Source organism: Brugia malayi (assembly GCF_000002995.4).
Source record: "Brugia malayi strain FR3 genome assembly, contig: Bm_v4_ChrX_scaffold_001, whole genome shotgun sequence".
NCBI classification, from domain to species: Eukaryota; Metazoa; Nematoda; class Chromadorea; order Rhabditida; family Onchocercidae; genus Brugia; species Brugia malayi.
Window position 1 is genome coordinate 9,976,384 of NW_025062479.1, and position 25,126 is coordinate 10,001,509.

Sequence of the window (25,126 nt, forward strand, 5' to 3'; positions counted from 1 at the left end):
AAATCAGTGACAAAAAAAATGCGTTTTTTTGCAGCAATTGGTTTTGTTGTTGCTTTTGCCATTATTATTATTATTACTATTATTGTTATCACTAGTAGCATTGTTATTATTTTATTATTATTGCCAGTGTTACTATATTATAGCTTTTATTTCTTGCTTCGTGTTTCGTTCGAATTCAGAATTGGTTAACAAAAAAAAAGAGCTAATTCCATTATGGAAGCACATAAATTAGACGAAAAATTCATCCACATCATGAAAGTAAAACATGAACTCACGAAAAAAATCTAAAAAAAGATATATGAGTAAATTAAAATCCAGCAATACAACCTTCACTTCCAGTGCTAGAATTTCCATAACGAATTAAGTTGAATTTTAACCATTTCAATTTAAAATTAAGATACGTTGCAACAGTTTTGTAATTTCCATGTTCATGGGACTTTTCATTGCTTGTTTAAACACATTTCTAATTCAATTTTTGGTAACAGAAGTGGATAAGCTGTGTTAAAAACAAAACGGCCCGTATTTCTGAAAGTTCCATGTAAGCCATAAAATCTCATATTGATCATTAAAGACCAAATAATTCAATAATTTAAACCACCGCAATTGTAATCAGTCAAAGAAATAACTAGGAGGATTTAGCACACTTAATACTCAATGTGTTATGACAGGTGTCGTTGCACGATATTTTCAAAACAGCATTCGCAACATCAAAGAATAGTCCTGTAAATTCTTTTGGTGTAAGACAAATGAAAATTTACCTAATTCTCCCATATAACTTTGTTTATTTGCTTGAAATGTCGAACTACTTGATCTTTGCAGATGAATAAAAAAAATTCCTACCCAAATCTTTTTATGAGGGGAAATTTTAATTTAAAGATAGAAGCACATATATGGAGAAAAAGAAATTAGGTGATTTGACAGTACAAAGAGAACAAGAACATAAAACATGTTGCTACAAAAACCACTAATACAGAAATATCCGTGCTTTTTCATACTATTATCATATAATCACTGTTATTTGTATTTTAGTCCAAAATAAATGATTGGAGAAATTTTTTAAAAAAAGATACAAGAATAAAGATAATTAAAGCACAGCATACAAAACAGGATCAAAATAATCGAAAGAAATGAAAGGTATCTGACCAAAAAAAAAATATCACATTTCTGCAAAATGACAAAAAAAAGTAAAAATGACAAAAAAGCACAGTTCTTGTGACTAATTAACTGAAGAAAGCATTTTATATTTTGGTTTGAAATAAAACAATTGTTGCGATTCTGCTTTATGCCTGTTTACTAATGAAATTCAACTAAAAATACTAAATTAATGAACAAAGATGAAAATAAAAGTAGAAGTAAAGTATTTATACGAACGAGGAAAAAAAGGAAGAAATGGAAAGAAATACAAAGGAATATAAATAAGTGCGATAATTACAGGTGAATAATAATATAACATGACATAACGTGACTATACTCTCACGATTAACAGATAACTTATATGCTACAAGAGAGACAAGAAGTAAAAACGATAGCGAGTGATGACATAAAATTTGAAGCTATTTTTGAAATCAGAAAATACTGGAAAACACTTGGAAGTAATTTAACAGTGATCTTACAAGCAAACAAATGAACAAATCAAAAAAATAAAAACTGTTCCAATTAACAAGGCAGAAAGGTTGAACAAAAATAATGAATGCGATCAATTGACAAACACAGAGACTGTGCTAGACGAGATCACATAATGTATGCTTGAAATCCGAATAACATACAACTGATACATTGTAATGATGAAATGAAAGCTACTGAATACATATAAATTTAATGAGAGGAATAAGAAAACTGTTTACAGACAACAACAATACAAATAAATCAGAGAAACAAGCATAAAAAAAAGTAATAATTCATTTTATTTGTTTTTAAAAAACAAACTATTTAAGTTACATTAAAAACAGACTGATATTTAAGGAGGACATGAAGTAACTGATCCAGAGGATGAACACATGCCTTCTGACGAGCAGCTGTGACAACAATACAATGATGTTTGGTCGACTCGATTCACCGTTTGCCCAACACAAACATAATGATACCATTGTGAACAACCTGCTTCACACTGAATCCAACGAATGTGATCACCTATGAACATTTTAGTGCAAAATTATAAAAAGAAACAAAACACGAGATACTTCATTAATTCTCATTCTTAAACCATTTTTGAATTACTAGCTTGATTTAAGTCACTTTTCTACGAAATAATTCATGAAAAAAACCAAATTCAATGTTTCAGAACTGATCATAATTTAATGCTAAATATAATAGGAACATCACAGCGACTAACTGTAAGGTTTTAGACAAGTGGTAGCAGAGCAGACGTCTTGTTCTTGATGAAAATCATTCTTTGAACGTTTCCGATGTGTCATAAATTTGCTGCTTCCTAATACACTTCGCTTCAGACCTCGACGCCTTTTACTACCATTACTGTCAGGGAACAAAACGCTTGGAATTTGTGTCGAAATCGATCGTGTTTTAATCTGCTCATAAATCGCTTTATCCCTTTCAGTAGGTGGCTTCACTCGAATGAGTGCATTAGTGATCAATTTCCACGCTTCCAAATTCATTATCTCGTTACAGAAAACCGCAATCAGAGACTCATCAACACTGAAGAAAAAACAAATAAACAATTATCTGTTCATTTATTTCATAAAGACGTAAGGACAATATTTTAAGTTTAATAATAAAACATTCAACGTATCTTCAACTATAGTCCAAATATATTGTAGGCGTAAATGTTTATATTCTAGAATTCCTAATTATTCCAATCTTGCTATACCAATTGGGAACTACAAGTTTTGAGATGTTGACGAAGAATTTCAAAACAGACATACCTTTTACATAGTTCAGCATCAAGAGGAATATCAAGAGGTGGTAGTTTGCCAATAACATCCAAAGCTTCCGTATACGCCATTTCAGCATGCTTCAAAGCGGTTTCAACCAACATACGTTCCAAAGATGGTAAAGCAGTTCCACATGCATCTTTTACGTCTTCCACAAAAGGACGACGACTACGTAAACATCGTACACAAAGATAATAGCCTACTGGAAGCTGTGACATGAAGGGATTCCACTGCACGCAATTTGCTGAAAAAATTTTTTATACATTGAATTACAAATATTAATTGATGGAGCAAGAAAAAAACATGGAAGAAAATCAAAGTTTAAGTGAATTATTAAAGTCTATTTGGTAATGTAGAGTAGTACATAACAAGTAGACATGATAATATGCAATCTAACTGGATCCTTGTTATAGAAAGAGAACTTATTCCAGTTTACAACACTTTTATAACCAACCAAAATAATCTTGATCTTCTGATATTATAACTTTCCAGATAGCATTTTCTTTTGTCCTTCAGACATCTAATTGTAGCAGAAGTCCCGAAGATTGGAATGTCTAGTCATATTATGTTTAATCAGAAGATAAATGAAGAGAAACTAATTAACATGACTCAGCTTAATAGTTGTTTCAAAAAAAGAGGATAACTACAATATTTTGAATGGTACTATGAGAAACACTTGACGAAAATATGAATTTAAACTTGGTCAAATTAATTTCACAAATGTACAGTGATATTTGGCGTGACAAAGAAGACAACGAATAACAGAATCTTCTTCCTTCGTGCTACCACACAAACACATTTCGTCAATGAAGCGGGCTTCATTCGACTTTCTTAGAGTTACAATTAATCTGCGCTGTTGTTCATAAAGTGAATTGATATGATGCGTCTGAAATCCAATCAAATTTTCTGAGAAGAAAGACACAAAAAAGAAGTAATAAAGTACTGCTTTAAAGTTGTTTTTCATCCATTTCAATTCATTTTTCTAAAGTTAAAAGACTCACAAGCTGTTCAACGGATTCGAAATTTTCAATATATGCCCAATTGTCACGCAGTGAAAGTGGATCCACCAGGATAAGTGGTGTTGCAACACCTTCGATTAATTCCGTTAAATCGTCTCGACCGTTCAATATCTTAAATAGAAACGATGATTTCTAAAATTCCTAAAATCGTCTGATAAACTTAAATGGTTTTTTTTTCTTTTTTAATAAAATAATTTTAGAAAAAAAAAACACCTCGACAATGCTGTAATAGGATGGAGATAGCGCAAACATATGACCAACACGTCGGCAAAAACACTGAACGCAATCATAGAGTCTTTCTATATCTGAATCCATTATTGAATTTCTCAAAATGAAGGATTTCCCGATTTTAAAAAGCAAATCGCTCAAAGATTTCAGCGTATAACTTTTGTTTCCTAAAAATTTATAACAACATGAGATTGAAAGACATGAAAATCAACTGATTTGGATAGATGATATTCTTCAGAATGATAACCGCAATATCGTAAAAAAATTCCAATTACCTCGAAACATACCAGACTGTATCAATATCAAATGACAAAACAACTTTAGATCGGATTATATCTAATGAATATGGATGAAATCTAGAGCTCGCTATTAACTTCTAGAATAACTATTACTGTAAAGTACAAAAATAGATATACCATCTACCTCTCAAACGTCGAGCAGTGTCGTAAACAGTTCGAGCGAACTTATATTCATTTCTAAACTTATCGGTATATTCTTCTGTCATCCAATCGGAGACTTCCAAAACTGCTCGCACTTTCTCAGCCTCTTCCACTCCGATTCCTTCGTTTTTTTTATCGCGCAAGAAAGCTTGCACCTTCACAAAAAATCATTTTATGAAAATGAATAAATAATATATTTTAGTGATAATGGAGCACTGTTATCATTCAAAAGTTTTAATTCATAGAAAAGCTGAGTTTTCAACCTAAATGGATAGTAAAAAGAAATAAATTCCTTAAATTTGACCAAATATATTTTCATTATCTCCGAATGCAGCCACGGACATAAACATCTGTACTTGAAGATAGAGAAAACTTTTCTGCTGTCTTAAGAAACAAACCACAACATACTGGGCTAGTTAATTCAATAAGATTGTAGAAATTATAAAACGAACTACGTATTCATTCTGGTGTCCAATTTTCAACATCACATTCAAAGCATCAATTTCAATCTGAAATTTGACATCGTCATTAGCGATGGATCGTCCCTTTTCGATTAATTCCATCAACTCGCTAAGTCTCCATCTTCCTTTTGCCTGATCAAGTCCAACTATATTTTGATTCCCCGTTTTGCTATCTGATTTATTTTCGGGTGTCCAAGCCAATATTTTATGTGCACATTGTAGCCAGTGGCACTTATCTACCATCTAAAATTAAAAATAATAAATAAACAATAAGGTTTATATCCAATTAATGTTCTTTCGACCAACAAAATTATTCTCTTCCTTTGTCGGTGAAGTCTTTGCCAATAAGAAGAGACCCACTCTTTCCAGATCATCGATCTCCGCCAAATTAACATTGAAATCATCAGCTTCTTCAATCAATTTGTTCGCCAAATCAATATAATAATCGTATTTGTCAGTGTAATCTATTGCATCTATCAAAAATTGCGAACAACGCTTACGCCAATCCTCCAAACGCTGCACATAATTCTATAAAAAGACCGTTTAACACACTGACATTTTCAAAATTCTAATAGATCTATAGCTTTTGGCTTGTCTCTGAAACGATTTACTAGTTTTTGTGAGCGAAAACGAACCCTAGACTTTTTCAAACGATAAGTTGACAACAATACTAAATTTTCGTTCACAGCAATCGTTAAATCAAGGTAATTTTCCTAACAAAAGAATGCACATATACAACCTTAACGATGAATTCTAAATTAAGTATAGTGCATGGCAATTCCTCGATCGATTGTTCTAGTTTCTCGATGTCTTTAATATCGGCCGGACATTCATTTGCATGCTTCCGCAAGTTATTCCTAAACAATAACAGCATATATCTCAAAAAGCTGGACGTGAACTTCAAGAAAAAAAAAAAAATAGAAACAAACAGAGTATTCGACAAAGTCGTGAGGTAAATTTAGCAAATTATCAGGTTCGGAATCAAACATCAGAAGAAAAAACTCTGGAGCAAAATTATGTTTTCGATTTAGCTGAATATGAGCAAAAATCATATTATGCAATTTGTAGACAAACAATTGTACGTTATCAACTATCAGACCTTGTTCGTATGCGACGACTCATCAGTGCACGCGCACTCTGCATGATGTTCTCAGAACGTTTTATAATATTCATGGCTTCATCAGTAGCATCACATTGTGGGAAACACCGCGCTTTCGAAACACTAACCAAAATACGCAAATCATCTAGTGCTGAATAATGAATCAATGGGTTTACCTTGATAAATCTCATTTAAGCACTTTAACTTTTCAATATTTAAATTATTCTGTTCACAATTAAATCATATAAAAAGCATTGAATTATATAGTTGATTTGAGGAATTCATACACAACAAAAATTAAATGGATCATAAAAATTTAGACATTTGCTGTGATTATGATGAATTTAATGAACGAAAACATACTCGGCTTAACAGCATGACTTTTTGCACTGATCGCAGATAAAAGTTTGGATTTCCAGGTAGAATAGTCACAAATCCCATAAGACAACATGTTGTACATGTAATTTAGTTCTTGAGCAGTATAACGATAACTGTAAATTATTATTAATTTATCAGGTACAATGATACGAAAGTTGATCATTGCACAAAACATGAGATACTAGAGTTTTTCATTCTAAAACGGAACATTTAAAGTAGCATTAAACTGAGATATATTTCGACCATTTTTTGGCAAATTTATTTGAAGAGTTATCAATTTCAGTTTGAAAGTTATTAAAAAACACAGTGAAATAGAATTTATATCTCTAAATTTTTATTTAATTTTCAAAGGCTTACTTGAAAGTAAGATCGGCTGTATGACACAAAGAACAAATACGATCGGCATGCTCTAAACATACAAGCCTTTTGTGCTTGCAGATGATTGATGACATGAATAAGGTAGTCTTGCAAACAATACAAACGCGAAAATCATCAGGAATATGCTCATATTCAACACGTGCTGATCTGCATATTAATAATTATTACTTCAAGAACTTTTTTTTTTTTTAATAAAATTTCAAATTGTATGTAAAAACAACAGTATCAATTTTCTGGTAGAAACATTAAGTTATTCAAATATAGCGTATCTTCTAAATATTACACAATACGCATAAATTATATACAGATTTCCTTCTAAAGGTTTATCCATATCTTCAATTCATTACACTTATGATTCAAATGAATTTGAGATATGACATCAATAAACCAATATATGAATATGTGGTATTAAAATGAAAATTTCAGGCCTACTAAAAATATTCTGAACACTCTTCTTGTACTCTGGTATCTTAAACCAATATAGTTCCTATAAGACAATGCATGAATTTCTTAAGACGTAGCTCTCACTTGCAAACATAATAAACTTACTGAGTAATGCCTTTACCAGTGACAGTGTCTCGAAGATGCTTTTCTCGCACAATAATTTCGTATAATTCTTCATGTACAGCTATACCAACATTAGTACTCAGCTTGGTAGCACATTTCGCCATTTTTACCATTAATTCTTCGTGGGAAAAAACACAATTGCGATGAACACGAGCATATTCCAAGATACAAAAACGACCTTTGCGCAGCTGCAAACATTTGCTCGCAATCTATGTCAAGTATTAAAATATAACATATTAATAAAGCAAAAGTGAAAAAAAAAAGAATGAAATTTTACAACGACAAAGCCTATAACTTTCAACTCAAGTATTTACCCAAGTTTCATTTCTTGACATAAAGAGTACTTGCTTTTAGTTAGGTTTTGGCTCTGCGTGACTCATTCTAATGATTAGTTTTGAAAGACTGATCGTCAAAACATAGAATTATTCCAAACGAAAGGATATGCAGCATGTCATTATTTTCCACTAAACAGCAACAAAGATTTGATTATTTCATCGCTACCTATCCAATACAAACAAACCATTAATGTTTTGCTTTTTTTTTTTTCAGTTCTTATCGTATTCATATAAAGAATACGTTAACTAATAATAAATCAAATAGATATAAATTTTACCCAATCTGCGGGTGCAAAATTTACAGCTTCCGCAAAATTCAGTCCCTCATTATAACCAGTATGATAGGAACGTGGAAATGTTATCACAAATTCACCTGGTTCCTGATGAACTGTATAAACGTGAATACCCTAAAAAATTACTGTTAAAATTTTATGAAATAAAGAATCATGAACCAGATCAGATCAAGAAAAACTATATTCTTATGTCATTTTATGCTGCTATCTGAAGTTCCTGAAGGAAAAGAAATAAGCACTACTAAAAATTGCACGTCCCACCTTATTCATAAGAATTTTAGGGTTCATTGTCGTTGTCATGTGATGCAAAACATCGGGTTGACGTTCAAACAAGTATGGGACAAGTTCCATCATAACTCTGTCGAATTTCTCACCCTCATCGCCAGAAACGCCATACCAAATTTTTCGCTCACCCCTGAAATAAAAAATAATAAAATACAGTAAAAATAAAAAATATATACTTACAATCCTTGGTCAAGCTCGAAAACAATTGAGGCTGTTTAAAGCTAACGAAGTCACAGGAATGTAAACATATACTAAAAATAATGTTATAAAGTCATTATGTTATAAAATTAAAAAAATATCAAACCAGTGCAAATAGTTGACACTATAGGTCCAATGATCCTCCGTATGCCAACAAAAAGCACTCAGACACATACCCACATAAACCCACGGTTCCATCATACCTAAACAATTAGACAGAACAATTAGTGCATATAATCTTAGGGAAAAAAATAGCAATTTAACACGGCCCTCAAATCCAGAAAAGGAAAAAATAGAAAATACCGGATATCCCAGTTTCCATGTGGCTCAAAACGGAATCTTTTAATATCGGTAGATTGTTGAGATTCCATGGATGGTTCGCATAATATTCACGTTCCTTTGGATCCATTTTTCCTCCGAAGTCACGCCCATTCATTGGAAAACCACTACCGACCTTCAAATTTCATTAAATCCAATTTACTGAATTACCTAATGTTGAATAAAAGTAGAAAAAGCATACTTTAGTGACTGCAAGATCTGCACCATATTTCACAACTACAGTGTTTTCGAGATCAATTACATCTTTCCAAAATTCTTGTTCGACTTCTTCAGAAGTGACTTCCTAAAACTGTAATCTTGAGGCACATATTTTGCAAAGGTGATGTTTCAGGCAAGACATAACGTCTTTACTACTTATCTTGATCCTAATGGACAAGGTTTGAGTTAATGTGGAATAAAACACGGTAATTATGTATCCAGAACCAAAAGAAAAAAGAAAAAAAAAATCAAAACGATACTGTCCCATTTTTTGTTTTAATTTCAGAAAAAAACAGTGCAATAACTTGCCAGCGGATCTCTGTGAAAATGGTTTTGCTTCCAATCATTTGCGTATTTAGCAAACGTAAGCAAATTATAACTGGTATGTGCATCGTGAAATGCATAACTTTCCGCAATCTCTTTGACTGAAGTCAACAAACATCGACGACAACGCCATTCAGCTACAATATCATTGAAAATCATTATAAAAACAAAAAAAAAAAAAAAAAAAAAAATGATGAAAGTGGTATTGAAAAAATAAAAGAAGAATTTACTTTTATTTTATTTTATTAATTAATGAATATAGATTTCAGAATACTATCTATAAATAAAAGAGCGAACATCGTGGAACATTTGACAATGCCGGCGAACAGCAATAAGTGTGCAGTGCATAATCACAATCTTCGCACAGCAACAAATAGTCCTCATCGTCACCCTTCTCGCATTTCCTACATACAACTTCATCCATTGGATCCGATGTTCTCGTTTTTTTCTCCTCTGAAAAACTGCTATGAAATTCCATGAAAGATAGTTATTCCAGATCTTATGTAAATAAATTCCACCTCTTTGGCGCTGACCCTTCTTACTGAGTCTTCCATCCATCGCTGAAGATAAAAAAAAGCTTCCTACTCTTGACATTCTGAAACTTATAGAATGCACATTTATCTCGAAGGTCATAAAAAACCTTTCACTTGTCCTGAGACTTACACTGAAATACAATAAAATGTAAGATGAAATTTTGCATCACTAATCGTCACTATTTATAAAATTTCTAATTTGAATAGTTTTTATCCATAAACAGCTTAACTGTTAACCGTCAAAGCAGCTACAAATAGGGAAGTACTACGAAAATATCCTACTTGCATGAAACCGAAGTCCAGCCATTGATTTCGTTCTAGGTTGAGGGATGTGTCCTCCACACTCAACTTGTCCAATTTCAGTATCATTCGTTATGTTGCTGCAACCGTCACTAGTGTTTTCTTCATCGTCTTCATCTTGCTAAAACAAAGGGACAAATTACAAATTGATCTCTACGATAAATACTAATTCACTTATATTTTACGGTAAATATAGAATATTTCAGTACCACAGTATGCATGTAGTTGTAGGTTAAGGATTTCCCTCATTTGTAAAGCGACTGCTACATGCATTTCACGTAAACTCGACCACTACGATGAACGCATGAGAAAAGAATTTATAAATTTCCTAAACTTTATATCACTGGAAAGGAAAATTTCGTAGTGATAGAACGAATTTCTCTTGCTCTTAATGAACAAAACATCATACAGTAAAAAGTTTTTGAAAAGCATCAATCCATCTGAAGTAAAGAGTTTTGATTTTATTTGCACGTTGTTGCTTGAATCCAATTTTTTTAGTTATATAACCCCATCGCTTCTGAGCGTTTATAGTGTCAACTCCTCCTGATTCCATTACAGCCTGCAAATCCAATTTGGAAAACAAATTTTTAAGCAGACCACATATGTTGATTTCAGAGCTAGAAGAAATTTTCTGTATTCTATGCGGAAAGAAAAAGACCCCATTAAAAAGCATTCTTTACTATTAATGCAGCTAAAGAAGCAATCACAATATATCGACAAATATTCTGCACCCCACTTAAACTGAGAGAAAAATGTACATCTAAAAGTACCACAAACCTTATAAAGATCGTAAAAATCGACATATTTGTTATCTATATTTGGAACTTCAAATCTATGCCCCTGCATATGCCAATAACTGGCTAACTGTGCATCGAATATCAATCTTGCTCGCGTCAGTCCATCAATTTGGTTCAACTTTTGAATGCGTGGTGTGAAATCGAATTTCTCACTATCGATGGCGAAAGGTGGTCGAAAGGACTAAAAAACAAAGTAATATAAAGTAATAAAGGGTAATGAAGATGTTTGTTTTAAAAAGTTATTTGCATATTTTAACACCATCCACCTTCCTCTCGTGATAGAATGAAATTGTGAAGAATTATGAAACCGAAAAAATGTGTAGCCAGATCAAAATGCCAGAGTAATACGACTACGAATTTTCCATTAGTTTGGCAAAATAGCGCAAGACGGCAGGGTAATTTCTGAAGTCATCCTACAGAAATTAGCTCCTATAACAATTGTATTTGTTCACTAATTGCTTTACCCCGAATAACTACAGCTTCAGAAGGAAAAGCAAATCAGATCTCAAACTGAAACAAGGCCATGTTTTTCATTAATTCAAAAAGTTTAAGTACCAGCAGAAAAATTAATCTGTCATAGGGAATTCTTCTACAGAAATATAATCTAGAAACTTCATTCACATAAGGGGATGACATCGACGAGAAAGTATCGAAGTACTTCGACAAGATTCAAACAAGAGATGACAGAATTTTTCTAAGTAAACCATATTATTATATTCACCCATCACCATTTTAAACAACTGTAGAATTGAACAGAACAATCTAAGGGCTAACATCTTATAGGCCTTTTTGAAAACAGTCTGACAAACACAGAAAAATATTCATTTTTAATATAAATTAGGTGAAAAAAAAAAAAAAAAAAAAACTTACAGGAGGAGGTTTGACTTTAATCACACCATACTTCTCCGCTTCAGGTTTAATTTTCGCTACATATGCGATTGGATCAGCGAATTCTTCTTCCGTTGGAAAAAATGTTGGTGCAAACGGTGGACGCTCAAATTCGGTATAATATTTGGAATAGTTTTTAAGCATGTTCAGAGGAGTCTGCTTATATAGTTTAGCAAATTTACCATTACCTAAAAATATACTTGTATTGGAACATTGTTATGAAAAGATTGACAAACATAACGTTCAATAGAAAAGGAAACGTCGAAGCAAATGTATTACTTCAAATTAGAGGAATAGGAAAAATCTACGAATTTCAAAAGAAAGATGAGTAAGATACATTGGTAAGATTTCAAATAATGGAAAATATATGAATCAGCAAGGTGCAAAAGATATTATTATATGTAAGATATCATCTCCATCTTCACTAAGATTGCTCTGCTTTATCATCAAGCTAAGCAGTGCAAAATTTTAATGAAGCTTGCATGCATGATACTCTTCTTTTCACAGATCTTACGAATATTTTTGTATTTAATAATCCCTAATAATTCATTAGAATTGACAGAGCAGTTGCAAAAACATCACCTTGATATTAATTTGTAGATAAGTTTGAAGCATCCTGTTAATTTTAAACAAATGTTAAATTTGCTTACAGTTGAAGAAATGCTTCCAAAGATAACAATGGGAAAAAGTTAATATGTGAAGCGAGACCAAAACAAGTTTTTGATTTCTAAAACTAACAAATAAATTACTCACTTAAACCTAACGTTGATCTTCATGCAAACACTTCTATAAAATTACCCGCCATTACGTATAAATGATAAATTGCAAAAAGATCAATCAGGGAAGTTTTTACGAAGATTTTATGTTGACAAACATTTCTCACAGGAAATTCTCGTGCATTTAAAATGAGAAAAATGATTGGTATTTTATAGAAGAAATAAAAATAGGAGAAATCAAATGTCAGCATGAAGAATTGAAAAGTCATAAATAGTAAAAAGAAGAATGAAATGAAGAGATTTATAAATCATTCAATTACAAACAGTTACCATGAAACTAAGAAGAAGAAATAAAGAGAGAATGCCGAATTATAAAAAAAAAAAGAAAAAAAAATGAAAATGAATAGAAAGAATAAAGAAGGATTTATGAAGTATATAGTACATAGATTCAAAGGATGGATCAAAGGATATAAAACGATGAGTAAACAATATCCCATAATCATCCTATATATTTTGTTGAGAATCCTTAATTTAAGAAAGTCTACTGAAAGGTTATTCAGCATTCATATATAAAAGCAAAAACTTGGTACCACTGAGATGAAGAGAAGAACGAAAAGAACAACAGATGTTATTTCCAATGAAATTTATGAAAATATATCGGAGTGCACTGTGAAATTTGAAACCCTCATGCTATTATTTAATTTAAAGTATTTCTTCTCAATGATTTTTCCTCCATTATGGGTGTAAATGAATTATTTGAACTGCTAATAAAATCTCCAGAAATTATCATAACAGTTTAAAGGACTCAAAACAAATCATGTTTTTCTAATTTTTTATTTCCTAAATAAAACTTTAGGTTTTCTAAACGAAAAAAAAAGAAGAAATTTCTGACCTATTATAAAAGAAAATTCTTTATATTCCTCGTAAATGAGGAAAATCTTTCAATCTTTCGTCAAAACAATTAATTAATGAAAAGAAAAAAGCAGAAAGATTGAACATGAAGCATGCAGAAGTATACTAAATTGTTATTTAATTCACGCAAAATTAATACTTAGAGTATAATTAAATGATGATCAAATAAATACAACCAATATCAAAAATGGAGAATATCAAAATGAAGTTATATAAAATATATTTTCTAACAACTGCATACAATGATGTCGAAGTTAAAAATACTTCATTTTAAATCGGATTATCTAGTTATGTAACCGACTGGTCACATATGAAATGAAATAAAGTAAACCATGATTGAAAAACACAAAGAATTTAATAGCAGATACTTGAAGCAGTTTAAGATGAAACTGAAACGGAATTATTAGATGAATACTGGAATCACATTTTAACTAATCAGCAGTTTCTTTTTTTCCCTTTTTTTTGCAAATCGTGCCAAAACCGTTCTGGTGAACTTTTAAAGCTTTTCAGGTGAACTTCAAAAGCTTTCCAGGCGAACTTTGAACTTATGCTTCTTTTTTCTCCTTCTTCTTTACTATGCATTTGGTTTCATTATATCTTAATGTTAATCGAATTATTTACATCAGTAAGATTCATGAGAAATTGTTCGACTTATATTTTCATGTTCATTTAGACGCTTCATTGTTATTATTGCAGTTCAGGTTCGATTAATTTCTAAATCATTAAAGAGAGTATCAAGACTTCAGTACAGTTAACCATACCAGAAATAATTACGATGCCAGTAAGTGATTTATTTTGAATCGCATTAAAATGAAACCTTCTACAATGGATGGAGGAATCATTATTTATTAAATATGGAAGTAAACTTCTAACATCAAACTTTCATTAAAATTGAGCGTATATGTAGAAATTGGAGTAATTTAATCTTTTCGATTCATTATCGTCTATTCTTTTAACATATTTAAAATTCATAAATTCTGTTAATTTTCCGAACTATTCAATACATTTATTTAATATAACGAATTGAGCAAAAAATAATGTAATGGCTTACCAAACACAACATAGTTATTCATGAAAACACATTGATAACCTCTGTTTATAATCCGTTCACTGTGTCCAATTAATTCAACTTATTAATTGAACTATCAAGTGGTTTATATATGTCAGAATCTTGCTTTTCATTGTTCCAAAAACTTTTATATGAAGGAAAAAGAAGAAACTGCAAGAAGAAAGAAGGAATCGATTGTTGACTTATCACGATTTATTGATAAGAAAGTGCGTGTGAAGTTTCAGGGAGGTCGAGAAGGTTAATGTTACATTTAACTTAATGTTATATTTCACTTTCAGCGTTTATGATATACTCTTCGTTTTGTAGCAAGATTGCCCAGCGACATATATGATCGTCCTGAGATTTCTCTTAGATTGAAGAATGTTTATGATGTTTATTCATTATGTTTTTCACTTTTTTATACATTATTTTTTCTCATTATTTTTTGCGAATCGTTTCTAATGCTTCTTATGTTCATTAATTTACGGAACTTCATTGCAGCATCTGGAATATTGAAAGGTTATGATGCTTTAATCAATTTAGTGTTGGATAATGCTGTAGAATATGTGCGGGACACAGAAGATCCACAAAAAATGACAGAGGTTGGTTGCAATTTCGTGCTTCTATAATTGAAATAGTTGTTTTCTAATTTTTCTGTCAATGATCGAATTTTGCACTTATAAATTTGAGAGGTGTTTCTTGAATGGGATATTTTTTTAATTAATTTCATCCTTATTTGAAGGAAACGAGGCAACTGGGTTTGATTGTTGCTCGAGGAACTGCAATAACAGTTGTTGCACCAAACGATGGAATTGAACAGATTGCCAATCCTTTCGTATGATTATTGCTTAATATGAGCGATTATGATTTATGATTTTTTAAAAGCTTGTTTTTTTTAGTTTCCACTTGTTCATTTCAGATTTCATGAATCTCGTAAATGCTTTATCAATTTTGCATTAAGAGGTACTTTCTGAATGGAAAGAAAGTTTTCCATTTCTTTAATTAGTACTCAGTAACAATTTCTTCCCAAATTAAGCACAATTTTTTGATCAGTCGGCTTTTTCTCTTTTCTTTTTTTTGCATATTTCTCCATTTAAGAAAGCATGACTGTTTGTAGTCCGAAAGCCGGAATTAGAAATATTTATACTACTAAAGATGTGAATACGAATTGTTGTTTTATTTATGAATTTTGTTTGTTAGAGCTGAAAAATTTAATATAAGAATTGGAAATGAAATGCGTTTTTCCCTGGCACAGAAGACATAAATCATTTTGGGTGAGCAAAAAGAGAAAACTATTGCTTACAAAATCATTTGTTATAAGTAGCGCCATTGTGGACATTAGTGATGTTATCCGTTCATGCATATGGCAGTGATATTTCTCAAAAGAAAAAAAAAAAAAAAAAAAAAAAAAGATCATCAAAAAAGATCAAAAAGATCACATAAACAAATTCATTTTATACTCCGAAACATTAGACCAAGTGTCTAAAGACATATCATCATTGATTTCCATGTTCAGCCTTCATTTTGCGCCAAGAAAAAGTTGCCAGCAATTGGGTCACCTGAAATTTGAAGTAAAATATTGCTTGGAGAAAAAGTTGTTAGCATTTGTAAACTTATTTTGTGAAATGCTTGTAAACATCAGTTGTGCTTTGCCTTTGTGTATATTTTCCTGCACATAGTGTTTTTTTTTCCTTCAGAAATCAATTTTGAAACCATACCTAATTTATATTTCTCCACGAATTGTTTCGTGTTAAATTTAGCTCTACTGTTAATTTTTGGGACTTGTAATCGTCGTCCCTGATGTTCATACAGAAGTATTATATAGCGATGTAAATCGGTTCGAGGTTGTGGTGCAGGACTTCCATATGCCATTTGATGTTGTCCTGAACAATCTAATTATTTTTTTTTGGAATGAAATGGTAGTAGAGCAACAAAAATAATTTATTAAAACGGTAGAAGTCATTTCAAATTGAATAATATAAATTAACCTCCATTAATGCCTTCCTGTATATTGCTTGCGGGAATATTTACTACCTGAAATACAAAATTTAAGCGATACTTCAAACGCAAATGGATTTTTTAATGTTCCAGAAAATTCTAGTCAAGTTAAGATTTCCAAAAATCGCATTTTTAATCGGCTAAATTATGCCTATTTTAATCATTCATTCAAGAAATTTACGAAGGAATGCAACTAATAAAAATGATATATTTGATAATTTCTTGAAAATAAAATTTCACAATGCAATTATTTTCAATTGAATAAAAAATGAACCAGCCAATGAAGCCATTCGGCTACAGATGGATTCTTTCGTGACAGATTGTCAGGATCTGAAACTTCTTCACTTATTGATTCAAAAATTTTCTTAGTCTGAGATCATAATTAAAATTCAGAGACTTTTATGCTCTGGAAAATACGTATAGAGTTAAAATAATTAATAATAAATGCAATTTATGCCAAACATTTTTAACGAACAAAATTTTCGATTATAGTTGGGAGTAATTCTTTTTGATGCACAAATTTGAATGTTAGAAAAATTGCTTGAAATATAAAAAATGTTGAAAAGTTTAAGACAATGTATGAAAATTTTAGCAAGTATACAAGAAGTAAGATCAAACCGATCATGATCATGGAAAATGTCGATTCTGGATCAACATCCAGGGTAACACGTGGTGCAAAACGAAGATTTCGTGGTGACATCATTTGTCCAGGTTGCACTTGTATACCATCCCAGTTGCACTACAAATAAATGCAGCTTAAAATAGATTCGAATTTAAATTTCAAATAATTTTCCCACAGTTCCTTCTAGTTGAACTAATATTCATCATTCATATAACTTATCATCATCTTATCATATATCAATATATAACTTGTCAATCTTAAAATTTAAAAGTAATTTCTTAGCTACATATTCTAGTTATTTTATAAAAAATAAGACTGGAATGAACTTTAATTTTCTTTTCTCTTTTAAAGACTATATATCACAATTGCACAATATACCATACTTTATTAAGTAAATAAATTTTTTTTTAGCAAAATAGACTTAAAGTTTTTTTCTTACAAAAAAATAAAAGATATGTGCTTTTGAAAAAATAAAATACAATCTATTAGAGGAATTATCTATAGTGATAAAGTAGATCTGATATACTTGAAATAATTAAATACCATTTAAATGTTTCATTTTTTATTTAAATTAAAAATGTTTCTTCTTTATTTGTTACTGTAAATATTTATATGAAAAAAAAAGTAAAGGGGGAGGACAAGGAGAGAGAGAGAGAGAGAGGGTGAAAGGAGAAAAAAAGAGACAATAGGGACATACGGACAAGAAAATAATTCTTATTAAATTAATAATAGAAAAAGTGATAAAAAAATCAAGCATTTGCTTAGAAAAAAATAAATAAACAGCTATTATTAACAAAATGTAATGAATTCTACTATAAATTAACAAAAATGATAAATTTTTTAATTTTCAACCATTTTTTTTAGTTTTTTTAATTAAAACCAAAAAAAAAAAAAAAAAAAAAGGAAAAGGACATATTTAAAAGTCAAACAATTTTTTCATAGAAAAAAACATATATCAAAATTTGAAAAAAATTTTCACAAAAAAAATTGCAAAATTCAGTGTAAATTTTTTATTTTAATAAAAAGAAAACAAATAGATCCTAAACATTGTTACAATCGGGAAAATATTTTCGAGATAAATTAAAGACAAAAAAAAAAGAAAACAAAAAGATCTGAAATAGCTTACATTCAGTAATTTTGCTGGTGAATTTGGAATAATGTTAGGTGTAATTTCATTTTCCGCAAATTTTGCAGCAAGATCAGTCATCGTTGAATTATGAATGATATCGTGTTTGTCTATTGGGTCACTGAAAATTTATGATTTAAATTGAATTTCAACCTAATCACGTGTTATTTCATCAAATAACTTATCATCTATCACTCTTTCCTAAGAGAAAATTTCATACTTTGATTATAAAGATATGCTGAATTAAAATACACACACACACACACACACCTATTCAGAGATAGAAACAGACAGATACACACACAGTTTAATTTTCTGTAAAGTAAAACAAAACTTTTTAACTAGCACAAACATATATATATATCCCTCTCTCTCTCTCTGTGTTTAAGCCTCTTCTTTCATATACTTCTCTCGCAATATTTTTGCTATTAGAATATGTCAACTAAAAAAAGAAACAGTTTAAACTTTTGCGAGGATATATTTTTGAAGGGAATATGCTAGATAATTAAATATATGTAAAATGATACATTAATAAATATTTTCATATCTTTGCTACTTTCTATTTGTTTTTTTTTTTTTTCTTTCATTTCTTTTTTTCCTTTTTTGATAGTTTGTTATAGAAATAAAAAGTAAATAGTTTAGTAAAAGTAACGCTTTTAATTAAATTTTTTAACAAAAATAACGAGCCTTTTTTTCCATTTCAATGAAATGGAAAAAATTTTGTATGCTTTAAAGCTAATCATGAAATTAGCATTGTGAAAGAAAATTGAATAAAATGAGTTGATGAATTGAATAGAATTGAATATTTCATCTTATACCATTATCTAATTAATTATAAAATGAGATTAAGGCGTGATTTGATGAATTCATATGATTTGCTGTCATTGAATAAACTAAATTATATAAAAACTAAACAGAGAAAATATAAAAACAGATACAAAAAAAAAACGAAACAAAAAAAAAAAAAGAATGCTAGAATATTAAGCCAGCCCATACGTTTTTACATTTTAGCAATAAAAATGTGTTTTAAAACTAAACTATAAATTTCACTCAGAAATTTTCTCAACAAAAATCATCAATAATAAACCATTTTTCACTGCAAAAACAAAAGTTGTTATCGATGTTTCGAAGTGATTCATCAATGAACCAACTAATTTTACAATGTTAAATTTTTGTCAAGTACAATTTTCTTTTTTTTTTTTTTTTTTTTGCTTTTTGAAGCAAAATTGCGCTTAGAAGTATTGCTTGTAAATACAAGAAGAACAATAAATTAATTATACTTTGTTATTATTGTTTTTTTAAATCTCGATAAATTTACTTTTCTCATTTAGAGATCTTTAGGAATTAAACTTCCCTGCATTATATAATAATAATTTCTTTATGATGACAACAAAACAAATCTCTTAATGAGCCGAAATACCCTATCCCAGATTTGAAATGTTGAATAAAATTTAATATGCTAATCTTTATTAAGCAGATAAGATGATAGATTTAAGTCACGCAATCAGTCTAACTAGAAAATAGATTTTAATCAATTAAAGACTGGAGCCTAAAAGCATGAAAAAGTTTTTTACTTTCTAATAAAAAAATCATTATTTTTTAGTTTTTTAGCAAATAATAAATAAAACATTACTACTATTATTACCACTATTATTATTATTATTATTAATTGTTGTTATTATTATTTTTTCTTTAATAAATAATTTCATATACAAACATTATTTTATTAATGTATTAACCAATCTAAACAGAATAAATACTAGATACTTCTTATATTATAAAAATTAAAAAAACACGTTATGATAGAAATTGTGATTTCTGGATTGATTTAGTCTTCAAACTGATGATTTGATGATTCAGTAATCAAACGTTTACATAGTGAAAAAAAAAGCTTAACAAAAATTCAAGATCAAATTAAACAAAACCGTTAATGGAGGTTAGAATGGTGAAAGGAATGATTTAAACAGGAATTAAATCTCAAAAGCTTTCTAATTTTTTTCTTTCCTACTTCTTTCAAGTACATTCTATGATTATATATCGTTGACATAAACAATCATTTGTCAACTCCAACTGTATGTATTTAACATTCATCACTTTTACATAGATATTTTAAAAAAAGAAGAAAACGAAGAAAAAAACAAAAGAAAAAAAATCATTTATTAAATTTCTTTTACATTTTATTTCATACTTTAAAATTGGGAATAAAATTATTAAAAAAATGATAAAATAAACAATAATAGTCGTAGTACGATAGCTTAAAAATATTGAAAAATACAATTTTTCTTTTTTCTTTTTTGTTTAATTATCAACTGTACCTGGCAGTACCTAATAATATCAGCAAATAAAATACCATAGTCAAACAATTTCAAGATTTAGTTAAGATATAAAAGAGTTAAAAAAAAAAAAAAAAACAGAATGATGATTTTATGCATATATAAAAATTGATCAATTCAATTAATTCCAGAAAATGTTTTTTTTTTTTACAGCAATATTTCTTATTGCATTACCATATACAGGTAAAAACTTTTTTTAAACAAAAAATAAAATGCACAACAACAAATTTTTAAATTTTATCTTTTGTTACTTTTATCCCTTTTTTTCAGTGGAACTAATTTGTCATTTGTTTAAGCTAACATTTTTATGACGTAAACAAAAAATAATTTTCTTTATGTTTCCACTGAAATCAGTTAGAAAAAAGTTACAAATTTTGATTTTCCTCTCTCTTTTTGAATTATCCAAAATTTATTTAACAAATTTTTTGCAATAACTTTTGAAATTTAAATGAAAATTTCAGTTACACAATGGCAATGTATCTTTTGCTATTATCCATATCAACCACAACCATATCCAGATTTCTATCCATTTTATCCATCAATTATTACACCTGCTACACCAGTTCCATCCTATTCATGTAATTTAATTCAATTTATAGAAAATAAATTTGCCACAACCTTGTTAGATCATGATAAATTTATTAGTTCCTATTTTTCTTTTTTTAAACAAGAAAAAACATAATTTAATATAACATTCCAGCTATTGGTCCATGTGTAAACGGTCAATGTCCAACCGGACACGGATGTTATAATTCACAATGTATACCTGTGTCCAATAATTGTGAGTATTTCAGATATTATATTTATAACAAAAATTTTCCATTATGTTTTATTATATTGATTAAAAATCAGAAGAAACTTGTGAAATTATCAAATACTGCAGATTAAGTAAACATTTTGAACGGATTAGTTATTTACAAATGGATTCAAATAAATTAAATTTAAGTGAAAAATTTATAAGCGTATAGCCATTAAATAATATATCACTTTGATTTATATATCAATTATCAATTTGGTATATTATTATAAATAATATTACTATAAATTTGGCATATTATAATGTTGTAACAATCATATCAGGGATCAAATTTTAAGATAATACTTTCCTTTTTTTTTTCAATGTACAATTCTCAAGTTTTTGTATTTTTTCTTTTTATTGTAATAATAGCATTGTTATAAATTTCAAATTTCAAATGGACAATGCGTCAACAATCAATGCTTAATGGGATTTTGTTATAATGGTCAGTGTGTCGGATAGAATAGTCCAAGAGAATTACACCACGAAAATATTACTAATACCTTTGATTTAAACCTTTATCAAATAAAAAATTTGTATTTTTACTTTTTTTGTAAAAAGAATAAATAGATAAATCTAATTGTAAAATTTTATATTCAGAGGTATTGTTGTGAATGCATAATCTGGGGATATGAAATATTGATTAATCAAATGTATTGCAGTTAGGAAAAATTTCATGCTATACATATATGGAGTTTTAGTTTTGGAATGAGTTTTAGAAGTTATAAAACACCTTGTTTCATCAATTAACAACTCTCATAGATCTGGGGAATGCGATTTCATTTATTGCCAATGTAATTAATATTTTATTAGTTTGGGCTATGAAAATTCTCATTTCGTTACCTTCATAATTAGATAAAAAATCAATTTGAATTGTAATGTGTATATTGACAATAAACAAATACGAAATTCTATTTTGCCCAAAAATTTGAAAATTTTATATTTAATTAGAAAAGTGACTGAGCGATCAATGCGGAATTTTTGTTTAACATCCGAGCATATTATATACCCTTCAATTTTGCTATGAATAAAAAGCTTATTAGCAGATATTTAAAAAAAGGGGGAAAAATCATTCTTGCAGGAATGAAGTGTAAGAATAAATTTGTACTCTTAAATTTTAATTCATACAAACTTTTCAGTGCACTGGTTCAAAACTTTCAACCTTATTTATCAAAAATTTTTCATTCAACAATTATTTCTCCTGAATTACACTTTAATATTTAATAAAGAAAAAAAAAAGAATTTTATGATGAATGAATTTTGAATTTCTACTTTTCTTCAATTTAAATGGATAAAAAAAAAGCAAAGGAATGGATGTATATAGATACAATGATAAATGTTCCTGGATTAATAGTAAAGTAATTTAGTGTAACTGTAAGCCAAAAAATTTCCCAAAGTACTGAACTTCATTTTAATACTTTCAAATCTTTCAACAAATATTGATATTAATGCCAATACTGATAGGAAGATACTTATAAAAGGGAGAGATAAATACATTTTCATGATGATAATGAGACTTACACTAATTAAGAATTCAAGGTATAAGGTTATAAGGTTGGAAAAAAAAAGTCATATGTAAATACTGCTGCCTGAGAAGTGGAGAAAATAAAAAGAAAGTTTTGAAAAAGCTAACGAAAATTAGGAATAATGCCAAAAAATTTCTTTATTCGCAACAAGTGAAATGTTTTTCTTTCTTCTTTTTTTGACAAAAAAATTGCACAGATTATATTAAATAATGGATTGTTTTAATTCCGTTAGAGCTATCAGTCAAACCTTTTTCTGCAAGCTACATAATGTAGTAAATGAGCTAGCTGACAAAAGGAAATAAAACTGAATAACAAAATGATTGGTTTATAAAATGAATTCATATTTTTCTTTTTTTTTTAATTCCTCACTGTTGAGCTTTAGCATTCTTTTTATGCTCGATATATTTCTTTCCACCATTTGCATAATACGAAATATAATAGAAGCGTATCCAAAGCACCAAATAAGTCACTTCCATCAAAGTGCCAAGCGCAAAACCTCGCAACGTGACAGCATAATTATTTGTTGTGGTGAGAGAAAGAATAGCCAAATGTATCATCACTACATGTGTTATAGCAAACTGTAATATTTAATATATAATGTTGTTGTTAGAATTGTTATTACTGATACAATAAAAAAAAAATCCTCAAACATAAAGACCAAAAGATAAATAAGCAAATACGATGAAATTAACACACCTGAATGATTTGACCAAAGGTTATGAACTGGGCAATCTGTGGTGGAACACGTATACGAAGTGATCGTAGCATGTAATAACTGCAAAAATGAAAAAAAAAAAAAAAAAATGAATTAACAGAACATAGAAAATTTAATTTAAAACATCTATTATCAAATTCAATATTTAAAATTACAACTGCTGTTCCTTCAATGTTAAAATGTAATTTATTTCAGTGTAATGACTTTCAAACACTACCTGTACATAAAGGAATGTACGATGAAATTCAGCCAAACAACCCAAATCATGTAAGCATTTTTATTGGCATATGTAACGATTGCGAAATATCCTGTAAGCGCATGATGATACCAATGCATTAGCATTAATGGACGTTTCCTCAAAACGATAAAAATCGTGTCCAAAAGTTCCGGAACCTTTGAGATAATCCACAAGAAAGTCCAATAACCAGCAACGTCATCAGTGAAGCATGGCCCTATTTCAGTGAAAGTGCCTAAATAATAAAATGAATTTGGAAAAAGCATTAAAAGAGAAAAGAAAAAGAAAAAAACTGAAATTTAGTTCATCATTTATAGCTTCATCTTTTGAAATAATATAAAAAAACAAGCAAAACAATCTTTTTTTTCTTTTTGAAAAACCAAAATTGTTAATATATATTATAGGTAAAAGCAAAAATATGAAGAAATATTAACTGATATATCCTTTGGTAGCCATTTGTTTGAGGAAAACAGGTGTTATTTTAGCAACACCAAGAATGCTAAAAATAGCCAGCAAAGCATTCCAGATAACAAGCGGTTGCTGTAAATCGTATGGTTTTCGATCACGCATCGCATATTTGACGATAAAAATGCTAACAACATACGTCAATGATATATTCAATATAGTCCATTCCATTTCTGATGCCCATTTTCGTGCTGGTTCAAATTCAAATTTGGAGCTAAATATGAATTCCATTTTACCCTTGGTCGCTTAATTCCTACAAAAAAAAAAAAAAAAAAAAAAAAAAAAAAAATAATAATAATTGAAGTTAAAAGAAAAAAAAAATGAAAAAAGAAGACAAATTATGGATAATTTTCAAAAAGCATCAAAAATAATGAAAAAATTTTTTTTTCTCTCAAATGAATCATCCAAATTGAAATTTTTTAAATAAATTTAATGATAATCTCAACTAAACCAATATCATCATTAGATCAACGATCATTATATTCCTTCATTTATTTTAACTTCCACTCTTTTTCTTCGCAAAAAAAAAAAAATCTCGTTATTCGTGATGCTTCAACAATACATCGACGGTAATGGAACAAAACCGAATAGCACGAGAAAAAGAAAAATTATAGAAAGAAAAAAAAAAGGATGTCTATACTTCATAAATTGGATGAAATAAATTAATGAAATTATGTTTAAAGTGG

At 29.1% G+C, this 25,126-nt stretch overlaps 5 protein-coding genes across 6 annotated transcripts; 2 read left to right on the top strand and 3 right to left on the bottom strand.

Moving 5' to 3' along the window:
• Nucleotides 1-1,957: 1,957 nt before the first annotated feature.
• Nucleotides 1,958-12,092, bottom strand: Bma-rbr-2 (jmjC domain containing protein; the record flags this gene model as incomplete). The annotated part of the gene is made up of 25 exons (XM_043074304.1): nucleotides 1,958-2,130; nucleotides 2,333-2,652; nucleotides 2,880-3,132; nucleotides 3,615-3,774; nucleotides 3,890-4,018; nucleotides 4,121-4,302; nucleotides 4,559-4,730; nucleotides 5,028-5,279; nucleotides 5,397-5,564; nucleotides 5,776-5,893; nucleotides 6,136-6,286; nucleotides 6,499-6,626; nucleotides 6,871-7,038; nucleotides 7,441-7,646; nucleotides 8,072-8,200; nucleotides 8,348-8,501; nucleotides 8,676-8,772; nucleotides 8,873-9,023; nucleotides 9,090-9,191; nucleotides 9,416-9,567; nucleotides 9,728-9,883; nucleotides 10,246-10,384; nucleotides 10,673-10,822; nucleotides 11,041-11,241; nucleotides 11,931-12,092. 25 exons carry the CDS (start codon nucleotides 12,090-12,092, stop codon nucleotides 1,958-1,960), a joined length of 4,173 nt encoding a protein of 1,390 aa, XP_042930238.1.
• A 2,259-nt stretch (nucleotides 12,093-14,351) lies between these two features.
• Bma-lsm-7 (U6 snRNA-associated Sm-like protein LSm7, putative) lies at nucleotides 14,352-15,465 on the top strand (the record flags this gene model as incomplete). Of its 2 annotated transcripts, XM_001897711.2 has the most annotated exons (4): nucleotides 14,352-14,357; nucleotides 14,783-14,882; nucleotides 15,126-15,226; nucleotides 15,367-15,465. In XM_001897711.2, 4 exons carry the CDS (start codon nucleotides 14,352-14,354, stop codon nucleotides 15,463-15,465), a joined length of 306 nt encoding a protein of 101 aa, XP_001897746.2. The 2 variants fall into 2 exon arrangements, with proteins under 2 accessions (XP_001897746.2, XP_042930239.1); XM_043074305.1 differs by lacking the exons at nucleotides 14,352-14,357; nucleotides 14,783-14,882 and having other exon boundaries at nucleotides 15,218-15,226.
• Nucleotides 15,466-16,136: 671 nt separating this feature from the next.
• Bm7021 (Phosphatidylethanolamine-binding protein) lies at nucleotides 16,137-18,451 on the bottom strand (the record flags this gene model as incomplete). The annotated part of the gene is made up of 6 exons (XM_001897710.2): nucleotides 16,137-16,183; nucleotides 16,343-16,507; nucleotides 16,613-16,658; nucleotides 16,897-16,952; nucleotides 17,241-17,361; nucleotides 18,371-18,451. 6 exons carry the CDS (start codon nucleotides 18,449-18,451, stop codon nucleotides 16,137-16,139), a joined length of 516 nt encoding a protein of 171 aa, XP_001897745.1.
• Nucleotides 18,452-20,837: 2,386 nt separating this feature from the next.
• Nucleotides 20,838-21,591, top strand: Bm14380 (Uncharacterized protein; the record flags this gene model as incomplete). Its single annotated transcript, XM_043074306.1, has 3 exons — nucleotides 20,838-20,886; nucleotides 21,165-21,281; nucleotides 21,404-21,591. 3 exons carry the CDS (start codon nucleotides 20,838-20,840, stop codon nucleotides 21,589-21,591), a joined length of 354 nt encoding a protein of 117 aa, XP_042930240.1.
• A 1,799-nt stretch (nucleotides 21,592-23,390) lies between these two features.
• On the bottom strand, nucleotides 23,391-24,671 carry Bma-elo-5 (fatty acid elongation protein 3, putative; the record flags this gene model as incomplete). The annotated part of the gene is made up of 4 exons (XM_001891798.2): nucleotides 23,391-23,603; nucleotides 23,722-23,800; nucleotides 23,958-24,210; nucleotides 24,410-24,671. The coding sequence occupies 4 exons, from the start codon at nucleotides 24,669-24,671 to the stop codon at nucleotides 23,391-23,393; spliced, it is 807 nt and encodes a 268-aa protein (XP_001891833.1).
• Nucleotides 24,672-25,126: the final 455 nt, after the last annotated feature.